At 33.7% G+C, this 23,459-nt stretch overlaps 1 protein-coding gene across 4 annotated transcripts in view; it reads right to left on the reverse strand.

Annotated features, from left to right (window-relative positions):
- ABCD2 (ATP binding cassette subfamily D member 2) overlaps positions 1-23,459 on the reverse strand; it is a 65,975-nt gene that overhangs the window by 12,657 nt on the left and 29,859 nt on the right. For 3 of the 4 annotated variants that reach the window (XR_012094481.1, XM_008002877.3, XM_073020621.1), the window contains exons 7-9: positions 16,555-16,700; positions 10,042-10,126; positions 4,248-4,373 (exon numbers count right to left, since the gene is read on the reverse strand). Coding sequence is in view for 3 of the 4 variants with exons in the window: in XM_008002877.3 (XP_008001068.2) it covers positions 4,248-4,373; positions 10,042-10,126; positions 16,555-16,700 (357 nt within the window). In the remaining variant the exon portion in view is untranslated. The remainder of the gene's footprint in view (positions 1-4,247; positions 4,374-10,041; positions 10,127-16,554; positions 16,701-23,459) is intronic. The other variant, XM_008002878.3, reaches the window with a different exon arrangement.

Consider the following 23,459-nt stretch of genomic DNA (forward strand, 5'->3'; position numbering starts at 1 on the left):
AGTTTTTTGGTTGCAGTGAGATATCACACCACTGTAGTCCAGCCTGGGCGACAGAGTGAGACCTTGACTCTAAGCAAACAAACAAACAAAAATAAAATGTTTTCTGTAAGATATGGAACAAAATAAGAATACGAACGCTCACTTTTGCCACTTACAATCAGTGTACTACTGAAAGTCCTACCCAGAGCAATTAGGCAAGAAAAAGAAATAAAAGGCATCTGAATTTGAAAGGAAAAAGATAAATAAAAGAAAAAGTTAAACAAAGGAAAAATATAAATTTTCCCTGGCTGCAGATAACATGTTCTTATCCTTCATTTTGTTAATGTTACGTATCACATTTATATATAGAAAGCCCTAAAGACTCCATCAAAAAACATTAGATTTATAAATGAATTCAATAAAGTTGAAAGACACAAAATCAGTATGTAAAAATTAGTAGCATTTGTCTACACTGACAGCAAATTATGTGAAAAAAAATCAAGAAAACAATCCCATTTACAATAGCTAGGAAAAGTTAAGCACTTAGGCATGAATACAAGCAAGGAGGTGTAAGGTCTCTACAATGAAACTATAAAACATTAATGTAAGCAATCAAAGAGGACACACATACACAAATAAAATGATATTGCATGTTTATGAATTGGAAGAATTAATATTGCTAAAATGTCCATACTACCTGAAGTGATCTACATATTCAATTTAATCCCTATGAAAATGCCAATGATAGTCTTCGGAGAAATTGAAAAAAAATTCTAAAATTTGTGTGCAACTGCAAAACACCCAGAATAGTGAAAAAATTCTTGAGCAAAAAGTACAAAGCTGGAGCCATCACACTACCTGGTGTCAAAATATACTATAAAACTATAGCAACCCAAATAGCATGGTACTGACACAAAAACAGACACACAGACTTAAGGAATAGAATAGAGAACCCAGAAATAAATCCTTGTACTTATAGTCAACTGATTTTCAACAAAGCTGCCAAGAACACACTATTGGGAAAGGGCAGTACCCTCAATAAATTGTGGGAAACTGGATATCCACAAGGAGAAGAATGAAATTTGGCCGTTATTGTTCACCATATACAAAAATCAACTCCAAATGGATTAAAGACTTCAATGCAAGACCTGAAATTATTAGAAGAATACATAGGGCAAAAATTTCATGACAAAGAAATGTGGATATAAATTTGAAATGACAATGGAATATGGGCAATGAGTTTTGGATATGACCTCAAGAGCATAGGCAACAAAAGAAAAATTAGACAAATGGGATTACATCAAACTCAAAAGCTTCTGTGCAACAAAGAAAACAATCAACAGAATGAAGAGATGCCTATCAAATTGGAGAAAATATTTGGAAACTATACATCTGATAAGGGACTAATAGCCAATATATATAAGGAATTCAAACAACTAAATAGCAAGAAAATGAATAACCTAATTACAAAATGGACAGAAGATCTGAATGAGCATTTCTCAAAAGAAGATATACACGAATGACCAACAGATATATCAAAAATGTTCAACAACACTAATCATTACGTAAATTCAAATCACCTCACTCTTGTTAGAATGGCTATTAAGAAAATGACAGAAAGTGTTGGTGAGGATGTGGAAAAAACCTTATATTCCCACCTTTGGTGGGAATATAAATTAGTACAGCCATCATGGAAAACAGTAAAGAGGTTCCTCAAAATACTAAAAATAGAACTACAAAATGATCCAGCAATCCCCCACTGGAAATACATGCAAAGGAAATGATCTCAGTATGTCAAAGAGATAACTGCACTCCCATGTTCGTTGCAGCACTATTTATATAGCCAACATATGGAATCAACCCCAGTGCTCATCAGTGAATGAAAAGATAAAGAATGTTACATATATACATGATGGAATACTACTCCACAATAAAAAAGAATAAAATCCTGCCACTTACGAAAATATGGAAGAACTTGGAGGACATTATAGTAAGTGAAATAAGCTAGGGACAGAAAGACAAGTACCACATGATCTCACTCATACATGGTCATTCATATATTGGGCAAACCCCACCTTCGATGTATAATGATGGTTTGGCTCATCACTCTGGTCTTACAACATTATTTGATTTCTACATGGGAGGAACCAACTGTGTAGGTGTTTCATATCCTGAGATGCAAAGGCGTGTTCTATATTACAAGCTGAGATAATATTTCAGGGTTTATCTTAGAGGAATTGAAAAGAAATTTCTATTTTAACTGAAACTCATTTGAGATAATCTTTAAACTTCCTTCACAAGTAGGATAAAGCTTAGGAAAGTGATGGTTATACAGCTATAATTCTATCCAGGAATCAAAAATTTTAATAAGCTTCTATAAATTTTTACTTCTTCAGACACTAGTATTGATTTTAATCTTTATAATCAACAATTACTCATTTGTTGTTATGGGAAAAAATATGATACATCTTTCCCCACTTCTGAAATCTATTCAGGGAAAATACAAATTTCATTTTCCCTAAGAGAAAGAATAATCAGAAATGACAACCTAAAATGGCAAAACTAAATAAAAAATCAGAACTAACATGGTGTTTTGTTTTGTGGAGAAATGTACTTGGGTAGCTGCAATTAAATGTGCTTCTTGTCAAAAGGCATAGCCTTACAGATTTTGTTATTTACTTAAAAGACTATTTGTTCCCTCGATTGAGGAAACAATGGCTATATATGCTTTCAATGCCTCCTAAGGCTGCTTGAGTAAGGAACTGAATGGCAGGATAGCATAACAAATCCATCAACATAGGTCAGAAAAACTTTTAATATCCCAACATGTGATTAATTTGGGAGAAAGTTTGGAAATTAAGGTTCATACCAAAAAGTGCTCAAGAGTTCTGGCCTAGCTCTGTGTTGTCCTTGATTCACAGGATTTACAGGCAAATGTCATTATTGTCTTAAAAATCTAGGTCCTGTTGGTCTTCCTCAGGATAAAAGTCGGAGGAAGTATATTCACTGGCATGGATCCTAACTCATGCTGGACTAGATCCAGAAAGTATATTTTTTAAAAATTCTGAAAAATCTGAATGTTTAAATTGAGTGGGAAAATAGATTATCTTTTCAATATAAATGAAACTCAGAGTCAAAGAATTTTGAACAATAAAAGCCTAATTAGATGAATACTGTTTGCTAACAACTTTAATGTAAACATTTTTTATAAAGTCAAAGGTCTAGAAGGGCTTCAAGGATTAATTCCAATAATGCTTGCTATTAGACTAGATTTGAAGCCATGTACATGATGACACCTTTGGCATGAAATCTGATCAGCCACCTGCCACAGAATGCTGCAGCCAGAAAGAGAGAGAGGAGGAATCCTGTGTAGTCCTTTAGAAAACGGGAGGCCAAAGCATATAGAAGCAGTTATAGTTACTAAGAAGTCAAAAGAAAAAATTTTCATTGATTAAATAGAAATACAAAAGTAGAGAATGTAGTATTTATGGCTAATGCATGAGATATACTTTGAGTTCCTTATAATGAGAGCAGTTTGCTGTAGTACAGAGTGTGTGATCATGGAAGTATCACTTTTCTAATTCTCAGTTTCTTCATCTGTAAAATAGGAAGATTAGATGTCCTAAACTCCATAGGGTTGTTGTGAAACTTAAATAAGATGTGCCTGGAACAGAATAAGTGCTCAACTATTTTGATGATGATGAATCAATGGAAAAGTAGGGGAATTGTAAAGTTAACATCTTTATTTGAAGGGAAAATTCTATATGGTTTTATGAGATATTATTTCTAAAAAAAATTTAGCTCATTTTTCTTTAAACCAACTAAAGATAAGCCCTTCCCCGGCCCCCCCGCCACCCGTGTTTTCTCCACTTAATCCTTTGAGGGAATATCAAATTGTGTGTACATACATTTTTTCCCCGGATTTTACTTTGCTGGGTTTTAAAGAAAAGACTAAAAGAATGATGTACAAATATATAAATATATTTTTCCCAGTATGTCTTACTGGGTATGATAACTATTTTCCACTAAAATAAATCACTGGATTTTTCTATGTCTTTTAAGAATTACTGGAAAGTGATGATAATTAAAATAATACGTTAATGGTATTAGGTAGGGAATATCTAAGCTACTAATGTGCAACTTAAGAGAAATATGGGTAGAAAGTAAGTGAAATACCCTACCCACTACTGTAAAAAATTTAGCAAAGTTATTTTTTGAGAAATTTAAGGAAAAACCATCTACCACAAATTAGCACTGGAAATACTTACCAAAGAGAAGGCCTGTGTGTTATAGACAGTAAGGAAATTCCAGCCCCTTTTGCAGCCTGAAATATCTTTCCTTCGACATCAATGCTGACAGCACTGGTACATTCATCCAGCAAGGCATATTTTGGTCTTTTAAAAAGTGCACACAAAAATTAATTATTTTGCTATATGAATTATAAGTTTTTCTTTGGACAATATGAGTTGCATTGCTAACAATTTTAAAGCAACTAAAAAGAATATGACATTATTATTATTATTATTATTTTGAGACAGAGTCTTGCTCTGTCACCCAGACTGGAGTGCAGTGGCGCGATCTCGGCTCACTGCAAGCTCCGCCTCCCGGGTTCACGCCATTCTCCTGCCTCAGCCTCCTGAGTAGCTGGGACTACAGGCGTCCGCCACCGCGCCCGGCTAATTTTTTGTATTTTTAGTAGAGACAGGGTTTCACCGTGGTCTCGATCTCCTGACCTTGTGATCCGCCCACCTCGGCCTCCCAAAGTGCTGGAATTACAGGCGTGAGCCACCGCGCCCGGCCAAGAATATGACATTATTAAAGGCAATAAATGATAAAGCAAAAAAGTAGTTATGCCCCTCTTTTGGACATAATATCACATTTTTAATAAATTTAAATAGATTTTCTGATGCTTTCTAATAATACAATAAGCTTTATTGTTTTGTAGATGAATGAATCATAAATACGAGGCACAGGAAAGATGAGGCAGGTCACTGAGTACATTTTCCTGCAGCAAGCAGGTTCATTCTTGGTGAGAAGGGTCTGACTAACTACATGAAAAATACATTGCAGTGGCTAATGATCAAACAGGCCACAGCCCTGTTAGCAAAGATACAATGAGAAGATTATTTTATCAGCATTGTGACTACCTAAGCATTACTAATGGAATTTCATCACTATAAGACTGTGAGAGTGAATATGGCTCATCTTAAAAATTTATAGCAGACATTTAACCTCATAATATTGGAACCATACTCCAGAATCAAATTCTTAGGAGAAAAAGTAAGTTACTTTTCTAAGTATATTGGACAATTTTCTAAGATTAATTTTTACTTTGATAATGCCTGTCTGTTATCAGAGGCATCCTATTACTTGCCATTATTTCCCTCTGCTTATCCTTTCTCCCTCTCATCTCACCCCCTGCTCTTACTTTTCTTTGTCCTTTCCCTTTTTTCTTTCAAGTCCCTCTGGACTGTTGGTACTTAGCATGACTTAGCTTAGTTAATGGGAACAAAGTCAACTCTTACACTGTCATTTCTATTCAATTTGGAGTTGAAAATCAGTATCAAGTATTTGCCAGGACAATTTCCTTTACAAAAAAATATTTTGATTTTAAAAAATAAAATGACAAAAAGTTTAAGAAAATAAAAACCAGTAATTTCTTACCAGACTAAATAATTATTTGCCCTGTAAGTTACTGTTCTAAAATGGATTTGCTTATTAATAGAATCCAGTTACCTACTACATGTAGGTCAGGTAGGCAGGGCTAATAGACACAGGAGTCAAAGACTCTAAAACTGGTCTCTATGCAAAGAATAAAAGATCAGTGCATGTTCTTCATGACAACATCAATGGAATTAGTGTCACTAGTTGACCTTTGGTTACTGTTCTGATTTAAATATTAAGCATTACTTCTTTGTCTCAGAGTTATTTTCTGTTTTGTGGATGATATTTTTAAGTGAACAAGAGGAAGAAGTAAAGGAAGTATAAAAGTGAAAGGTTGAATAAAATTTTCCTTTTGTATAGTTCTTTCCAGTGATCAACATGTTTATTCCATTTTGGCTTATTTTTCAGAGTGCCTTGATCGAAATAGAGAAAATATGCCATTTTAGAATTATAAAAATGTATGCATCTCACATTCTGTTGTCATAGCAACCTCTAGTCTAGCAGATGTAAGATCACACGCTTTAGTTTCCTTGGCAGGATTGGGGTGTGTGTGTATGTGTGTGTGTGTGTGTGTGTGTGTGTGTTTATGTGTGTACTTGAATATATCAAGCAATAGCTAGAATCTGACACTGATATAAGTAAACAAAGCATTAGGTAACATTGTTTCTCAGATTTCCTTTCCTTTGTGTTTTGTATATCATCAGTAGAATGGGCTTTGTGAAAGATTTAATCTACCCCCGCTTAAGACAGGAGTTTTTCAATCATTCTTGAGATATTAAAACATTTAAAATCCTCTCAAAAAGAGAACACTATTGTGATGCTTAGTACTTCCTGCTGAAGTTCTTCATTTTTGCCAGCTCAAGTCTTTCACATCACAACTCCAACTTTAAATCCTTTGAGAATGAGGGAAGGCATTTTCCTATTGTTAAACTTTCTCTTCACTAGATTGAATACCTAAAATTCCTTGTATCTTTTGTCAACAGATTGTGCTTTTCAACTATTTGCTCTTCTTCATTGATCTTTGTATGGCTCACTAAATTTTCTTTCCATTGATATACTTGTGACTTAATTCACTCATTATCACATTATATCCAAAATATTTTAGATACACAAACACCACGTATTTATTTCAGGTTACAGATATGTGAAATCTCTTTGGGTTAACAACATTTATTAATGCCACTTGTTATTTATTACAAAGTTTATTTTATTAACACACTGATACAGTGAGAAATTTACAGCTAAATTTTATATTCTTCCATATTATATTTCTAAGCTGATGATCATATTACTGGATACTTATGGCCTAGACCCAAACAGAGTCAGGGTGATAGTGGGTAACAGCTGGTCATAAATGCCAAGCTGTAAAGTTGTTGTTGTTGTTGTTGTTTTTGAGACAGAGTCTCACTCTGTTGCCAGGCTGGAGTGCAGTGACGCCATCTTGGCTCACTGCAAGCTCTGCCTCCCGGGTTCAAATGATTCTCCTGCCTCAGCCTACTGAGTAGCTGGGGCTATAGGCGCCTGCCACCACGCCTGGCTAATTTTTTTTTATTTTTGTAGAGAAGGAGTTGCTGCCCGCCTTGCCCTCCCAAAGTGCTGGGATTATAGGAGTGATCCACCGCACCCGGCCCCAAGCTGTAAAGTTTACTCTTGAATTTCACCACATCCTCTGAGAAACGGGTATCCAAAAATACACGTCACTAAAAATCCCAAATTAGCAAAATTTAGTTTATATTTTTAGTTAGCCATATTCTTAAATGTACATTGTTATAAATAATATATTGTGAACACAACTAATAATTTTTCTCACTAAAAATCCCAGCTAAACACAAAAATAATATTTAGAGTGTGATTTAATTTACCTGAAGTTATACAACAAGCAAAACTAATTTATGGTGATAGAAATCAGAACAGAAATGTCTAGAGGGGACTGGATTAGAAAGGAGGATGAATAAACATCCTAGGATAACAGAAATGTTGTTTTTATCTTAATTGGGGTATTGGTTACATGATGTAGAAACATTCATAAAAGTCATCCAATTGTATACCTAAAATCTGTGGTTTTGGTATATAAATTTTAGTACAATAACAATAAGCCTTGGTTAACTATTATATATTAATACAGAAAAGCACATAATTACATATGAAATAAAAAGGATATAAATTATAATATGCTTTATGAAAATAGCTACATTAAAATAATACAAATAACAACCAACTTTTGCATATTACCAAGACTGGGAAAAAAATCCCAAAGTTTTAACAGTGTTTAAATGTTACAGTAATTTAAAATTTAAATAATTTAAAATGTCCAAAATTTTAACAGTGCTAATAAGATAACAGCTAGTGAGATAATTGCTAATGAGATAACAAATTTTTTTCTTCTTTTTACTTATATACATTTTCTACTTTTATAAAATGAACATAATTATATTTTAATAAAATTCTATAAATCATTTTTTATGCTATGTTCTTATTAAAAAGGCTGAACCTAAATCTCATCAAGCTCTTTGCTCTAATCTCCAGTTTACAGAAAAAAAAATGGGAGATTGGGAAACAAGATAAAAGACCCCTACCTAGATTTACCTGATAAGGTAGCAATGAGATAAATCTAGAACAGGCAACATTCTACAGGACAATTAACCCAGTTCCTTCAACAAGTCAAAGGTATAAAAGGTAGGTGAGCCCTGGAAGGAGGAGAGACTCTTTAGATTAAAAAGGAATTAAGAAGTGTAACAATAAAAATGCAATGTGTGAAACTTGTTTAGATCCAGGTTTGAAGAAATCAAGTGTAAAAAGATATTTTTGAGACAATCAGGGAAACTTTGGATATGAACCATATATATATTAAATAACTTTAAATAATTATTACCAATTTAATTAGGTATTATTGTAACATGTTATTATCTAAGACTATATCCTAATATTTCAGAGACCGTTCTCAAAGTATTCAGGGGAAAAGATCGTAATACCTGTGATTTGCTTTAAAATACTTTAGAAACTTAAAAAAATGAGTAGATAAATCAAGTGTAACAAAACATTAGACTTGTTAAATCAGTGTAATGAGAATATGGGGTTCTTAGAACAATTTCTCTTTTATGATGACGTTTGACTTTTTTCCCATAATTAAAGGCTTTAAAAAAATGAATAGCCAAGTGAGTGCTTAGTGTGGGCCAACTAATTGCTAGATGTTCAATAATACATACTTGATTTAATTTTTAAAGTTCTCTACAAAAATGTTACCGCTTTCACTGCAACTCACTCAAGAGTGCTGCATCTGCCATCATTTATGGCCATTCACGAATTCATGTACGTAACTATTTGGTCCTTTTTTCCTAAGACTTAATTATAAAAAGTGAGTAACATAGTTTCTGGCAACCTCCTGGGCTGCACAACTCAGGTTCTCATTGCCAGAGATCTAAGGGGGTTGGGAGGGAGAATGGAAAGAATCAGGAGAATCAGAAGGGCTTTAATATTTCCTTCCCACGTCTTGTGCTTGATATCCTTAGACTCAAAAGGCTATGAAGCTGGTTACAATTAAAAATGTTTTATCAGAAGCGATTATTTCCTGCCTCTCAATTTTTCTCAGTTCATTGAAACCTATGCAGAATGGTCCCTTTTTCCATTGGCTATAGCTTTGAATTTCAAGGGGGAGAGCATTACTGGTTTAATAGGCTGCTGAACGGTTAAAAAGTTGGTTTACTTTGAATTTAATAATTTAAGTCAGAAAGTTTTACTGAATGTCTACCTATTGGATTTACACAAGTATCATAGTGATTGTATAGTCTTCATATTTTAAAATTAATAATCATTATTTCAAACTTAGGATACATAAAAATCTAATTTAGTCCTTTGTACATATTATTTCATCTAACATTACTTAACATGAAAGAAATAGAAAAACAAATATTTGGAGATTCTACTATAAGAAAAAATAATTTGGCCAGGCACAGTGGCTCATGCCTGCACTTTGGGAGGCCAAGGTGGGCGGATCACCTGAAGTCAGGAGTTCAAGACCAGCCTGGTCAAACACGGTGAAACCCCATCTCTACTAAAAACACAAAAATTAGCTGGGCGTGGGGGCACCCTGTAATTTCAGCTACTCAGGAGGCTGAGGCAGGAGAATTGCTTGAGCCTGGGAGACGGAGGTTGCGGTGAGCCAAGATCATGCCACAGAACTGCAGCCTGGCTGACAGAATGAGACTCTGTCTCAAAAACAAAAACAAAAAAAAACAAAAAACAAACAATAAAACCAACTGTGAACTCTATGCACTAATTTTATAGTAAGATATTTTTAAACTAAACATGAGGACAATAAATCCTGTCGAAACACTTGTTATTGTTGTTTGGTTTGGTTACAGCAATGGACTAGTAGTTACCTGAATTTAGTATACTTACTTATGATAAAACATACGAGCCATGCCCATTCTTTGCTTTTCCCCTCCTGACAGGACATCTTTCCAGTCCATAACAGCATCCCATCCTTAAGAAAATAAAGAAATATACATTCGTATAAATCATTTGTTTAATTGTTACTGTTTCTACCCTAGACAAGGGATTCCAAATTCAAATTGTCAACATGAAGAACTTGGTATTTTATAGAATATATGCTTGGATAAACTACAGAGCCTCATGTATAAGCATTTTGTTTTAGATTTGATATTCTTTTGATGGTAATAACTTCTTATACTGACAAATGATCTTACAAGAATTTTAAACACTGACACTTTAAAAACTGTGTTTGTTTCTCAGTGTCTCCAGTGGATTGATAGGCTTACACTTATCTTGGAGGGAGATGGGAGAAAAGACCCAGTAAATTTTCATACGTCAAGTACAAAGTCTACAAAGGCTAAGAAAGGAACTAATTTAGGTGGCTCCCCTGTGCCTAGCACTTTATGTGAGTTTTCTCATCATATATTTCACAGTTTTGTAAGATAGATTTTATTTCTTGCATTTTATAAGCGAGCAACCTACAGTTCCTGGAGTAATTGACTTGTCTAGGTTTACAATATTAGATGTCAGAACTGGGATTTATGTTTAGGTCTATCTGATGCTTTTGTAGTTTTTCCATGCATGCTATCTCTTAAAACATCTTAACTATTGATTTTCTGTTTGATATTTATTCAAAACGCAAGGATTCTATTTTTCTTACAAAGAGAGTAGGTCTTGCATATTAATATGAATATGTGCCCAGAATATCTGTATATTAAAAATCAAGTTTCAGAATTGTATATATCATCATCTTTCTGTAAATAAACACATACACATATATTTCCAAGAACAGAATTAGATTCATTTCCTAAGTTATCCATTTTTTAAAATTTGAAAATTTTATAATAAGCCTACCTTAATTTTATAATTAGATTTTTTAAAGATTACTTAAAAATAAAACCATAGTTCCACTACTGGAGAGTCTGATTTTCAAGGAAGAAAATGACTGCCAAAACCTGACAGATACTTAGAGCAAAATTTCTAAAGCCTAAGTGTTCAGGGGTTAACTCTCTTCTTTGGAAAAAATCCACGTTCTCTGTCATCTTTTTACTTGATCAGCTGAATTTTTCAATTAAAATTTTGAAATTTTTACCACTAAATTTTTGAAATAATCTTGGTCAATAGGAAAGAAAGTAGAAAGTGCAGTCTTCATTGCTTTATGTGAACTGTGTATCTGAAAAGTCAAATTATCAAAAATGATTATTCGATTCTTTTGCTGGTCAGAAGAAAAATTTGGACTTGTTTTTGAAATCCAAAAGTTCAGAGACTTTGATGAAATAATATATATTAATTGTTAAGCATAAAATGAATCTTTATGTTTCTTACCATCTTCTTCCTTTAAAATTACCACTACAGAGTACATGGCATTAAAAAAATGTATAAAAGCATAAAAAAGAAACTAAAAACAATGGTTGCCTGATGGGGATAGGTGATAACTGGATGGAAGGAAACAGGAATCAGAAGAATCTTTTACAGTACATTTAAAAATGCCTTTTCATTTATGAATTATGTGAAAGTGTTACTCCAAAAATTAAATAAGCAAAGACATACAATAAAGGTAATACAATAGATGAAAAATTGCCAATAAAAATTACCTGGAGTGAAAAGGAGACTTTTCCTATTTCCCAGTGACACCTGAAATCTCACTCCCTAGAGGGAATCACTGTTAATTTTATTGGGTAAGCTTCCAGAAATTGTCATTTTTTAAATAAGAAAATACACATAGGAAATAGACAAATCCTTAAAATTTTATGTTAGGAAAAATAATCTTAAAATACCATCTGATTTAGAGTTCTTGCTTCTAGGGAAAACTGTTGAAATAAAACTTTCCCTGTGATTGAATTTCATAGTACTTATGAAATATAAGTGATGATTTGAGAAATAGACTTGGATTACTATGCAGTGGAGAAATATTCTGAGCTTAACTTTTTTTTTCCCTGCTCCCTGAAAGCATGGCACAAGAGAAAAGTATTTGGGTCAAAGGACTCTTTAACTTTTATATATTTTAATAAATCATGTTCTTTGTTCTACTAAACCCAAAGGTTTTTGTAGGCAGGCAATATTGCATGATCACGGAACACATAAATCAAAACTCTGAGTCATAATGTTGCCTCTGACCCTGATTTAGTGAGACAAAGTTAGCAAAGAAGAGAATGATTTTCCTGCTTCCTGGAGATGCATATGCTTCTTTAGTTCATGTCCCTTTGTTAACCCTTTTATGCTTTCCTGTTTTGTAACCTAGTTGATGGAATGGAATGTAGTTTTTAATTCCATTTTTATTATACCAAAACCAAATGATTAGCTAGTCTAAACAGGACTTCAGTAGGCATCTTTCAAATTAACTAATGTACTTGCAAATGTAAGTGTTTTCTTGCCTTGCTTAAATATCTCAGGTTTAAGAATTAAGCAAGTAAAACAGATTTCCTTGAAGTTTTTTTTTTTTTTTTATGTTCAAGGATATAATGGTTTTTATTATTGTTTAAAAAGCTAGGAGTTACCATAATACAGTCGCATACTCTAGCATAGAACACTGACTTTCAAGTCAGATCTGTGCTTGAATCCCTGTCCCACAACTTGCCATGGGACTCTAAGTTACTAAATTTCTGAAATTAATCTTTAAGATGAAGATAGTAAAACCTACATCACTGGATGATTATGGGTATTAAATAAGATGATATATGTAAATTCCACATAGTAAGCACTCAATAACCCATAACAATTATGATTACATTTTCAAGTTTGGAAAATTATTGGAAAGAGTTCTAGACCTTCTTGATGACTTCTAAAAGAATAGACTATTTCATCTTTATTCTAAATTTCTATTTGGATCATTAGATTTCAAACTTCCTCAAAATAACTTGCCCAAGATAAACATGTAGCATTTATTCTACCACAGCCTTCTGAAACTCCAAGGAGTTGACCACATGAAACAAAAAACCAATCTGCTTTCCATATATAGTAGGAATGACAAATACCAAAAATTAAAAGTATTTTTCTTGCCTGCCTTATTTGTTTATTGTAAGGATCAAATAAAATAATGTATGTGATACTGTTATATAAAACTTCAAGCATTATCACACAAAGACAAAATATAGTATCAATATTACAACTACTAATATTACCATTAGCTACTAATTCTTTTTTTTTTTTTTTTTTAGACAGGGTCTCACTCTTGTTGCCTGAGCTGGAGTGCAGTGACGCAATCACAGCTCACTGCAACCTTGACTTTGCGGGCTCAGATGATTCTCCCACCTCAGCCTCCCAAATAGCTGAGACAACAGGGGTGTGCCACCGTTCCCAGCTAATTTTTGTATTTTTTATAGAGAAGTGGTTTCACCATGTTGTCCAGGCTGGTTTCAAACTCCTAGGTTCAAGCTATTAAGCTATTTACCCTTCTTGGTCTCCCAAAGTTCTGGGATGACAGATGTGAGCTGCCAGACTGGGCCAGCTACTAATTCTTGTGTACTCACATGCCATTTTGCTAATGTTTTACATACAGTCTTATTTGATCTTCACAAAAAACTTGTAAGGTAGATATTTAACCTCATTTTACAGTTGAAGATACAGAGAACAGGGCTAATCAAGATTTAATTCCAGAACTCTGAGTTAAAAGTCCATATTCTCAATCACTGTACTACTACTCTACTTCTAATAATGTGAGCGGGCTGTGAAACAGAACATAAAATCCATTTAAAATTAATCTTGGTGTCTCATTTGTTATTTCAGTCATTTTTCTAGACTATCAAATTATATGAATTATTAAATTATTTGAAAGTGTGAATATTATTTTTTGTTTTATTTTTTTTTTAACTTTTAGGCTTGGGGGCACATGTGAAGGTTTCTTACATAGGTAAACACATTTCACAGGGGTTTGTTGTACATATTATTTCATCATCCAGGTATTAAACCCAGTACCCAATGCTTTTCTTTTCTGCTCCTCTCCCTCCTCCCACCCTCCAACCTTCAAGTAGACCTGAGTCTCCGTTGTTTCCTTCTTTGTGCTTGTAAGATCTTATCACTTAGCTCCTACTTGTAAGTGAGAACATGCAGTATATGGTTTTCTGTTCCTGCATTAGTTTGCTAAAGATGATTGCCTCTAGCTCCATTCATGTTTCCACAAAATATGTGAGCTCATTCTTTTTTTATAGCTGCATAATATTCCATGGTGTACCTGTACCACACTTTCTTTATTTAATCTATCGTTGATGGGCATTTACGTTGATTCCATGTTTTTGCTATTGTGAATGGTGCTGTGATGAACATTTGTGTGCATGTGTCTTTGTGGTAGATGATTTATATTCCTCTGAGTATAAACCCAGTAATGAGATTATTGGGTGAAATGGTAGTTGTGTTTTTAGCTCTTTGAGGAATTGCCGCACTGTGGTTGAACTGATTTACACTTCCACCAACAGTGTATAAGTGTTCCCTTTTTCCTACAACCTTGTCGACATCTGCTATTTTTTGATGTTTTAATAATAGTCATTTTGACTGGTGTGAGATGGTATTTCATTATGGTTTTGATGTGCATTCTCTAATGATCAGTGATATTGAGCTTTCTTCATATGCTTGTTGGCTGCATATATGTCTTCTTTTGAAAAGTGTCTGTTCATGTCCTTTTCCCACTTTGTAATGGTGTTGTTTTTCTCTTGTAAATTTGTTTAAGCTCCTTATAGATGCTGGATATTAGACCTTTTTCAGATGCATAGTTTGCAAATATTTTCTCCCATTGTGTAGGCTGTGTACTCTGTTGATAGTTTCTTTTGCTGTGCAGAAGCTCTTAAGTTTAATTAGATCTCACTTGTCAATTTTTGCTTTCATTGTGATTGCTTTTGGTATCTTTGTCATGAAGTCTTTGTCTGTTTCCATGTCCAGGATAGTATTGCCTAGGTTGTCTTCCAGGGTTTTTATGGTTTGGGGTTTTACATTTAAGTCTCTAATCCATCTTGTGTTGATTTTTGTATATGGTATAAAGAAGGGGTCCAGCTTCAGTCTTCTGCATATGGCTAGCCAGTTATCCCAGCACCATTTATTGAATAGAGAGTCTTTTCCCCTATTGCTTGTTTTTTCAGCTTTGTTGAAGATTAGATGGTTGTAGATGTACGGCCTTACTTCTGCAGTCTCCATTCTGTTTCATTGGTCTCTGTGTCTGTTTTTGTATCAGTACTATATTGTTTTGGTTACTGCAGACCTGTAGTATAGTTTGAAGTGGGGCAGTATGATGCCTCCAGCTTTATTCCTTTTGCTTAGGATTACCTTGGCTATTCAGGTTCTTTCTTGGTTCCATATAAATTTTGAAATAGCTTTTTCTAGTTCTGTGAAGAATGTCATTGGTAGTTTGATAGGACTAGCATTAAATATGTAAATTGCTTTGGGCAGCATAGCCATTTTAATGATATTGATTCTTCCTATCCATGAACATGGGATGATTTTCCATTTGTGTCTTCTCTGATTTCTTTGAGCAGTGTCTTGTAATTCTCATTGTAGAGATCTTTCACCTTCCTGGTTAGCTGTATTCCTAGGTATTTCATTCTTTTTGTGGCAATTGTGAAGGAGATTGTCTTCCTGATTTGGCTCTTGGCTTGGCTGTTGTTGGTGTATAGAAATTTAGTGATCTTTGTATGTTGATTTTGTATATTGCAACTTTGCTGAAGTTGTTTATCAGCTGAAGGAGATTTTGAGCTGAGACTATGGGGCTTTTTAGATATAGAATCATGTGCCTGCAAGCAGGGATAGTTTGACTTCCTCTCTTCCTATATGAATGCCTTTTATTTCTTTCTCTTGCCTGACTGCTCTAGCTAAAGTGAGATTATTATTATTAAATTATTTGAAAGTATCACTAAACACAGAGAGTATTATTAGACAATAATTCTATTTTGAGCTTATATGTACAAATATTATTTATACTCTTTCAAAAATGTTTTATGCTGAAAAAACACAATACAGAAGTTTCTGACTTTATCTGTGTGCTGCTTGAGAGCAAAAAAAAGATACTGGTAAGATTGTGGGTCTGAAACCAAAAAAAATAAGTTCTGTGGTATCTACTTCTCAAATTATTTAATTTAATGTAAGCTGAGAGCTTGTAAGGCTAATATTTCTGTCACAGACTTTACATACATCTAGACTGACAATGGCCTCAGGGACTTTGTACATTCAAATATAGAAGAAAAAAGCTTTTTTTAAATGTTAGCTGCACTGACATGGAGACTTGATAAAAACTTAATGTGTTGCATTAAACATAACACAAGCAGAAAAAGAAATACAAATAATGGAACAGCAATAAAACTCCATCTTTACACTTATGTGCTTATTTCCGATTATAGCATACATTCAAATTAAACCACACACTAAATATATACCCAAAAAAATATATACTTTTTAAAAGTGAAGTTAAATGCATTAAAAAAGAATGATGGACTTTACCTCCTTCTCTTTGAACTATGTGATAGAGATGGACATTGTGTAGGATACGTTCCAGATCTTGGTCTGTACAACCTTTATCATGCATATCATCCACTGAATCAGGGTAAATGACTTGATCTCGAAGACTTCCAAGAGACATATATGGCCTGTAAAACACCATGCACACAAGAATCCTAGTGGAAAGTCATGATAACTTACTCAGTGTGACATCTTGGTAGTCTGAAAACATCAGTGAAGACTTTAAACACTACATTTCCAGGATGATATCTGTTACCTGGTGATGAGTACTTCTCCCTCAGGCACTGCTAAACGATACCATTATGTTTACATAAAAACTTACTGGCACATGGACACAAGAAAAGCTTCTGTAAGAAATCATCTGACATTTCGTTTTTCTAAAACATTTTATTTTATTTTATATTTTGTAGAGACAGGGTCTTGATATGTTTCCCCAAGCTAGTCTCAAACACCTGCCTCAAGTGGTTCCTCCTAACTTGGCCTCGCAAAGCACTGGGATTACAGTTGTAAGCCACAGAACCCAGCCACATTTAACATTTTCAGCAGAAAAATACTGTATATACTTTGTTTCACTGTATTTGATAAATATTGCTTCTGTAATTCATCTATAATTATTTGGGTTACATATTATGCAATTTGGGTTTTGACCTAGCAATGTGAACAAACAAAACAAAAAAATGTAATTCATAGTAAGAAAAACACTAATTAAAACTACATTGAGTTTCTTGCTTTTCAGATTGGCAAAAATTCGACAACTTGATAACTCACTCCACTGGCAGGCCTATGGGTAAAGGAGTGTTCTCATACTACAGTGAAAATGCAAAATCATACAACTCTTACAGAGGGGATTTGGCAAACTGACAGAGCATTTGCCCTTTGACCCACTTCTTGGAATTTACTCTGAAAATATACTTCTAAAAATACAAAAAAAGATGCATGCAGTTATTCATTACAACTTATTTGTAATGGCAAAATATTGAAATGCAACATAAATACCCATACAAAGAAGACTGACGGAATAAACTATAGTACATCCACTATGCAGCTACAAAAAAAAGGATGAGGAAAACCTCTATAAACTGATATAAAGTGATTTCTACGATATATTGTTAAGTTGAAAAGCAAAATGCAAAAGTAGACTTATAGCAGGGTTTCTCAACAACGGCACTTTGGCTTATTGTTTGTTGTCGAGGGCTACCCTGGGTATAGTAGGATGTTTAGCATTATACCTGATGTCTACCCACTAGATGTCAGTAGCACCCCTTCCTGTAGTGAACAAAAATAATTGTCTCCAGATATTGCCAAATATCTCTGGGGGACAAAATCTTCCCAGTTGAGAACAACTTCTATGTAAAAAGAAAGCAAAATGAAGTATAGACATACCCATTTATATTTAAAAAAGGAAACACAGGAAGAGTAAACCTGAAACTAGTGAAGTTGGTTAGCTACAGGAGGTGGGAGGAACAAGGTGGAATAGACAGGCAGGAAAAGGCCTAAGTATCCCTTCTATCAATAAAGTTTTTACTTTTGGATTCCCTCAAAGTGTTACTATTTAATAAATAAACAAAATTAAACCAACAAGAATGAAGGAAGAAACCTTAAAATTGAATACAAACAGAAACAATTTAACTGAACAGTATATCCAAAGGATAAAGTAACCACACAGCGAGGGGGATGGAGGTGGGGATGAATTAATCCATGTGACTTTTGAACTTGGCTACATAATTTCAGTCAAAGACAGAAAGAATCACGTGGAAATCTTGAAGCTTACTTGCAAATTTATTTTTGGTAATGATATAGGGGTAGCAATTCTGAAACCATTTTATGTGTATTGTAGGATTGGTTAAGTAAATAAATGGTTTGGTAATGTTAGGAGCAAGGGTTCTCACTGTGGAAGAAGAAAGACACAAACATGCTATGTGGGAAGGCAAGAGAAAAACTCTACTATTTAATTTGAATTTGAGTATCAGTATGAATTTATGATTTTTAATAAAAAAAATTCTAGTCCTATCTACATCTGGAACATTCTAATATTATCCTTTGTGAAGCACACATCATTTCAGCAATGCAATAAATTCAATTGTGGACCCAAAAAGATCCATCTTAATCCAGACACCCCCCCATATCTGTAAATGAAACCTTATTTAGAAACAGAGTCTTTGCAGATTTAATTAAAGTTCTTGAGACAAGATAATCCTGGATTAACCAGATGAGCCCTAAATCCAATAAATGCCCTTATCAAATGAGAAGAAACCCAGGAAAGAAAAGAAAGCCACATGGAGACAGAGATGGAAGTTATGGTGCCACAAACCAAGGAATGCTTGGCACCACCAGAAGCTGGAAAAGAGGCAGGAAATAATTCTTTCCAAGAGCCTTCAGAGGGTGTGGATTGCCAATACTTTGACTTCTGGTATTTGGGAATGTGAGAAAATAAATTTCTGTTGTTGAAACCGGCAAGTGTTCGGTAATTTGTAGCCCTTAGAAACTAATACAAGTAGTATTTCTGTAAAAAGTTCATAACCTGAATCACATCATGCAGAAACTATCAGACAAACCTAAATTGAGGTATTCTCTTAAAAAAAAAAAAAAAAAGCAGTAGTCTTGCACTCTTTAAAAATATCAATGTCATAAAAAATAAAGAAATGCTGAGAAACTCTTCTGAATAAAACAAACTGTAATAAATAGACATGGCAACTACATGCAGTGCAAGACAATGCATTGGGAAAAACAAGTTGCTCTAAAGTACAGTGTTATGACAATTGCCAAAATTTGAATATGGACTGTACTTTAGATATTAATATTATATCAATGTCAAATTTCCTTAATTTGATAAGTATACTGTAGTTACCTAAGAGAATATCCCATTCTTTGAAAACATACCCTAAATTAGTTAGGGGTAAAGATTTATGATTACTGCAAATTGATTAAAAAATATAAGGTGTATATTGTGTGTGTGTGCCTAGACAGAGAAAGAGAAGGAGAGATTTTCAAATACAAAATGTGTTTTATGGACGAATTATCTACCTATTTTCCCACGGTACACAATATCTACCTATTTTCCTATGGTACACAAGCCATTAGATTGAAAGATAGACAGCATAAGCTTATTTTATAATATATTTAATTATTATTTGAATTCAAAATGTTTGTATTTTACTCGTACATGTGTATGTTCATATAAGAAGATTTTGCAATGAAATCATTACAAATACAAGGAATCTCTGGTCTTTTTTTTTTTTTTTTTTTTTTTTTTTGGAGACAGAGTTTCACTCTGTCACCCAGGCTGGAGTGCAGTGGCCCGATCTTGGCTCACTGCAAGCTCTGCCTCCGGGGTTCACGCTATTCTTCTCCTGCCTCAGCCTCCCGAGTAGCTGGGACTACAGGCGTCTGCCACCATGCCCAGCTAATTTTTTGTATTTTTAGTAGAGACAGGGTTTCACCATGTTAGCCAGGATGGTCTTGATCTCCTGACCTCGTGATCCGCCCGCCCCAGCCTTCCAAAGTGCTGAGATTACAGGCGTGAGCTATCGCGCCTGGCCTGGTCTTGTTTTTAAATTGAGATATAGTTCACATATCATACAATTCACCCTTTGAAAGCATACAATTCAGTGGTTTTTAGTGTATTCGCAAGGTTATGTAAACATCACCACTGATTCCAGATCATTTTCTTCACTCCAGAAAAAAACCCCATACCCAATAGCAGACATTACCTATTCCTCCTTCCTCTCAACCCCTGGCAACCATTAATCTATTTTCTGTCTCCATGGATTTTCCTGTTGTGGACATCTCAAATATATGGAACCATACAATATGCAGTCCCGTGTGACTGCCTTTTTTCCATTAGTATAATGTTTTCAGGTTCATCCATGCTGTAGCGTGTAACGGTTCCTTTTTTTTAGCTGAATAATATTTCGCTGTAGGCCATATTCGAATAATCCACTCTTTGGGTGAGGGATATTTCAGTTGTTTTCACTTTTTTGTGTTATGAATGATGGATATATGCCAATGAATGAAAATACTGAAGCATATAATTTTTAGAGAAATTGCCAGACTGTTTTTCCAAAGTGGCTATACCATTTCTGGTCGCGTTTCTTGCATCATATCTCTCTCCAAGGCTTTCCCTCCTGCCCTGTTCTTTATTTTTTCCTCTCCAGTCTAACTTTATTTAAAAAATAGGATACATAGTTATTTGTTTGGGTAGATTGTCTTAAGCACTCATATAATATGACATTATCTTAAATTAATATCATATAATAATAGCATAAAATAGAAATTAGTCATTAGAGCCACTGAACAGTTTTAATTAGGTACTCTGAGACTACTCAGAGGAAGAAATACATAGAATCTCAGGGGAGAGTTCTTTTGCTGCCTTCCAAGGTGACATCAGCTCCAACTTAATATGAATCAGAAGCACAGATATTCTCCTCCTGTAGCATAAAACCCCTATGTTATTAGGTCCCAAGAGTAGCCATGACACAATACACAACTGAGACCACAGTGATAAAAATACATCAGTGCATTCATTTCACATGTGTTTCTATAGGATTCTACCAGAACATTTGATTAATTGGCATATTTGACGATGAAATTCGGTTTTATATCTATATTTCAGAAAAAGCAAGCACTATAGAATCATGATTGTGATAACTGGTTTTGGAGAAATGATTCTGGGGATTCATTGTAATATTACCCAAATTCCAAACTAGAGGTACCTCATTTGTAAAACAACTTATTTTAATAATTTCATTTGTTATGAGGACTAAATGAAGGAGTGGGTTTTTATGAAGCTAAGTGAAGCAATGTACTCAGATCACTTATTATAGTACAGGCACATAGTAGGCACTCAATAAATGGCATTATGAAGACAAATAAGTTCATTTCTACTTATGCTTATGTTCTCTACTTAGGCGAAAATGTAACATCTTAAAAAAGAATGAATAAAAAAGATTTCTATTAAGCCAGACAAGATACTGGTGGTTTTTATTCCATAGTAAATTTTTATTGTTCTTGACATGATTAAGAATTAAGTACCTAGATATGTAGATTTTAGATTATATTCTGTTAAGTACTCATGAGAATACCTCGTTCACCTAGAAGCATTTTTAAAAAACTACTTGGAACACCATGTATTAATAGTTTACTGGAGCAATTTATGGGGCCTCAAAAGTATCAAAATGTTCCAGGATGCCAAGTGTTTTCTTTGTAACAGGAATTTGGAGAAGCAAAACTGTGTAATTTCTTCAAAAGTTTAGTTTAATACTATTTTTAATTTCCTAGGGCCTTTTGAAATCAGACAGTTTTCTTTAATGAACAGATATGGACATTTTTCTCATAAGGGATTTTAATTATAAGGTAAAGCAAAATAATTAAATTATGGTTTTGCAATGCTTAATTTCTTCTTGAATTTATAAAAGCCTAATAATATCTTAAATATATACTCCTGTAATTAAAAAAATCAAACCAAAACAAAAAAAAAAAAAGAAAAAAATTTAGCTACCTTTTAAAAAAATGTAATCAGGACAAGATTTCAATAAAATGCCAAGTCATAATATGATGCTAAAAGAACTGCAAATGTGCCCACATTATTTGTTATCTGAGGTTTTTTTTTTTTTTTTTTTTTTTTTTTTTTTTTTTTTTTTTTTTTTTTTTTTTTTCTTGAGACAGAGTCTCGCTCTGTCGCCCAGGCTGGGTGCAGTGGCACAATCTCGGCTCACGACAAGCTCCGCCTCCCGGGTTCACTCCATTCTCCTGCCTCAGCCTCCTGAGTAACTGGGACTACAGGCACCCTTCACCACGTCCGGCTAATTTTCTGTATTTTTAGTAGAGACAGGGTTTCACCATGTTAGCCAGGATGGTCTTGATCTCCTGACCTCGTATTCTGCCCACTTTGGCCTCCCAAAGTGCTGGGATTATAGGCGTAAGCCACTGCACCCGGCCCTATCTGAGCTATTGTTATTTAAATAATGTAGCAAATTATAAAAATTGCTCACTTTGAAAACTGATGTGAATGAGAATGTTGATGAATATATATAAAAATATTCATAAGCTTATATATTTATGGAGGACTCATCAAATATTGTTTTATTAAATTTCAATTTTCTGTCAATTACTGTTTTATGATCATGTGAAATGGTGAAAATAATACATTCTATATATGTTTGATGTACATAGCAAGTAACGACACTTAGGGTATTATTAATATAATGATTTTAAAATATTATTATAATGTTTAAGCCACTACTGAATTCTCTGGGGAGACTGTGTCAAAAAAATTCGGGATGACATTTACTCAATTTGAAAACAGAAGGAAATGGAGGACCCTATATCCAATGTTTATATAATTAATTTGCATGTGATTCTCTTTCCAGCTCAAAGGTCTGGAATTTAACATTTTGAGTCAGTTCGTTTCTGTAGTCCTACCAAAGTTATACATAATAGATAAGCACTCAAAGTGCCCTTTACTAAACTTTCCTTTCTAGATATATAGACCTATTCAGGTAATCTTCTAAATATTTCAGGTAGATCAATTACCACATCACAATGTTACTGGCTCACTGGCTCTGGCTCATTAAAGAGGAGATCATGCAACGTATCTAACATAAGCAACAGAAGAAATGGTCAGATTGCTCCTAATTAGTAGCTTTCAAAAAAGAAACATTGACTATTTTTAATTTACTTTCTATAAGTAAAACCCAGAATCATCTCTACATGTTATGGAAAAGAAAGCAGAATAAATCCATAGGTGTCAAAGATCATTTAACAAATAATCCTTATTTAAACAATTATAATAATTGTTTTTTCTTGGGAATCTAAAATTATTTCAAATGTATACAGAGTTAAAATTCAATTACAATAGTAAAATTATTTGAGATAAAATTCATTCCCCA

Source organism: Chlorocebus sabaeus, chromosome 11, assembly GCF_047675955.1.
Source record: "Chlorocebus sabaeus isolate Y175 chromosome 11, mChlSab1.0.hap1, whole genome shotgun sequence".
Taxonomy (NCBI): domain Eukaryota; kingdom Metazoa; phylum Chordata; class Mammalia; order Primates; family Cercopithecidae; genus Chlorocebus; species Chlorocebus sabaeus.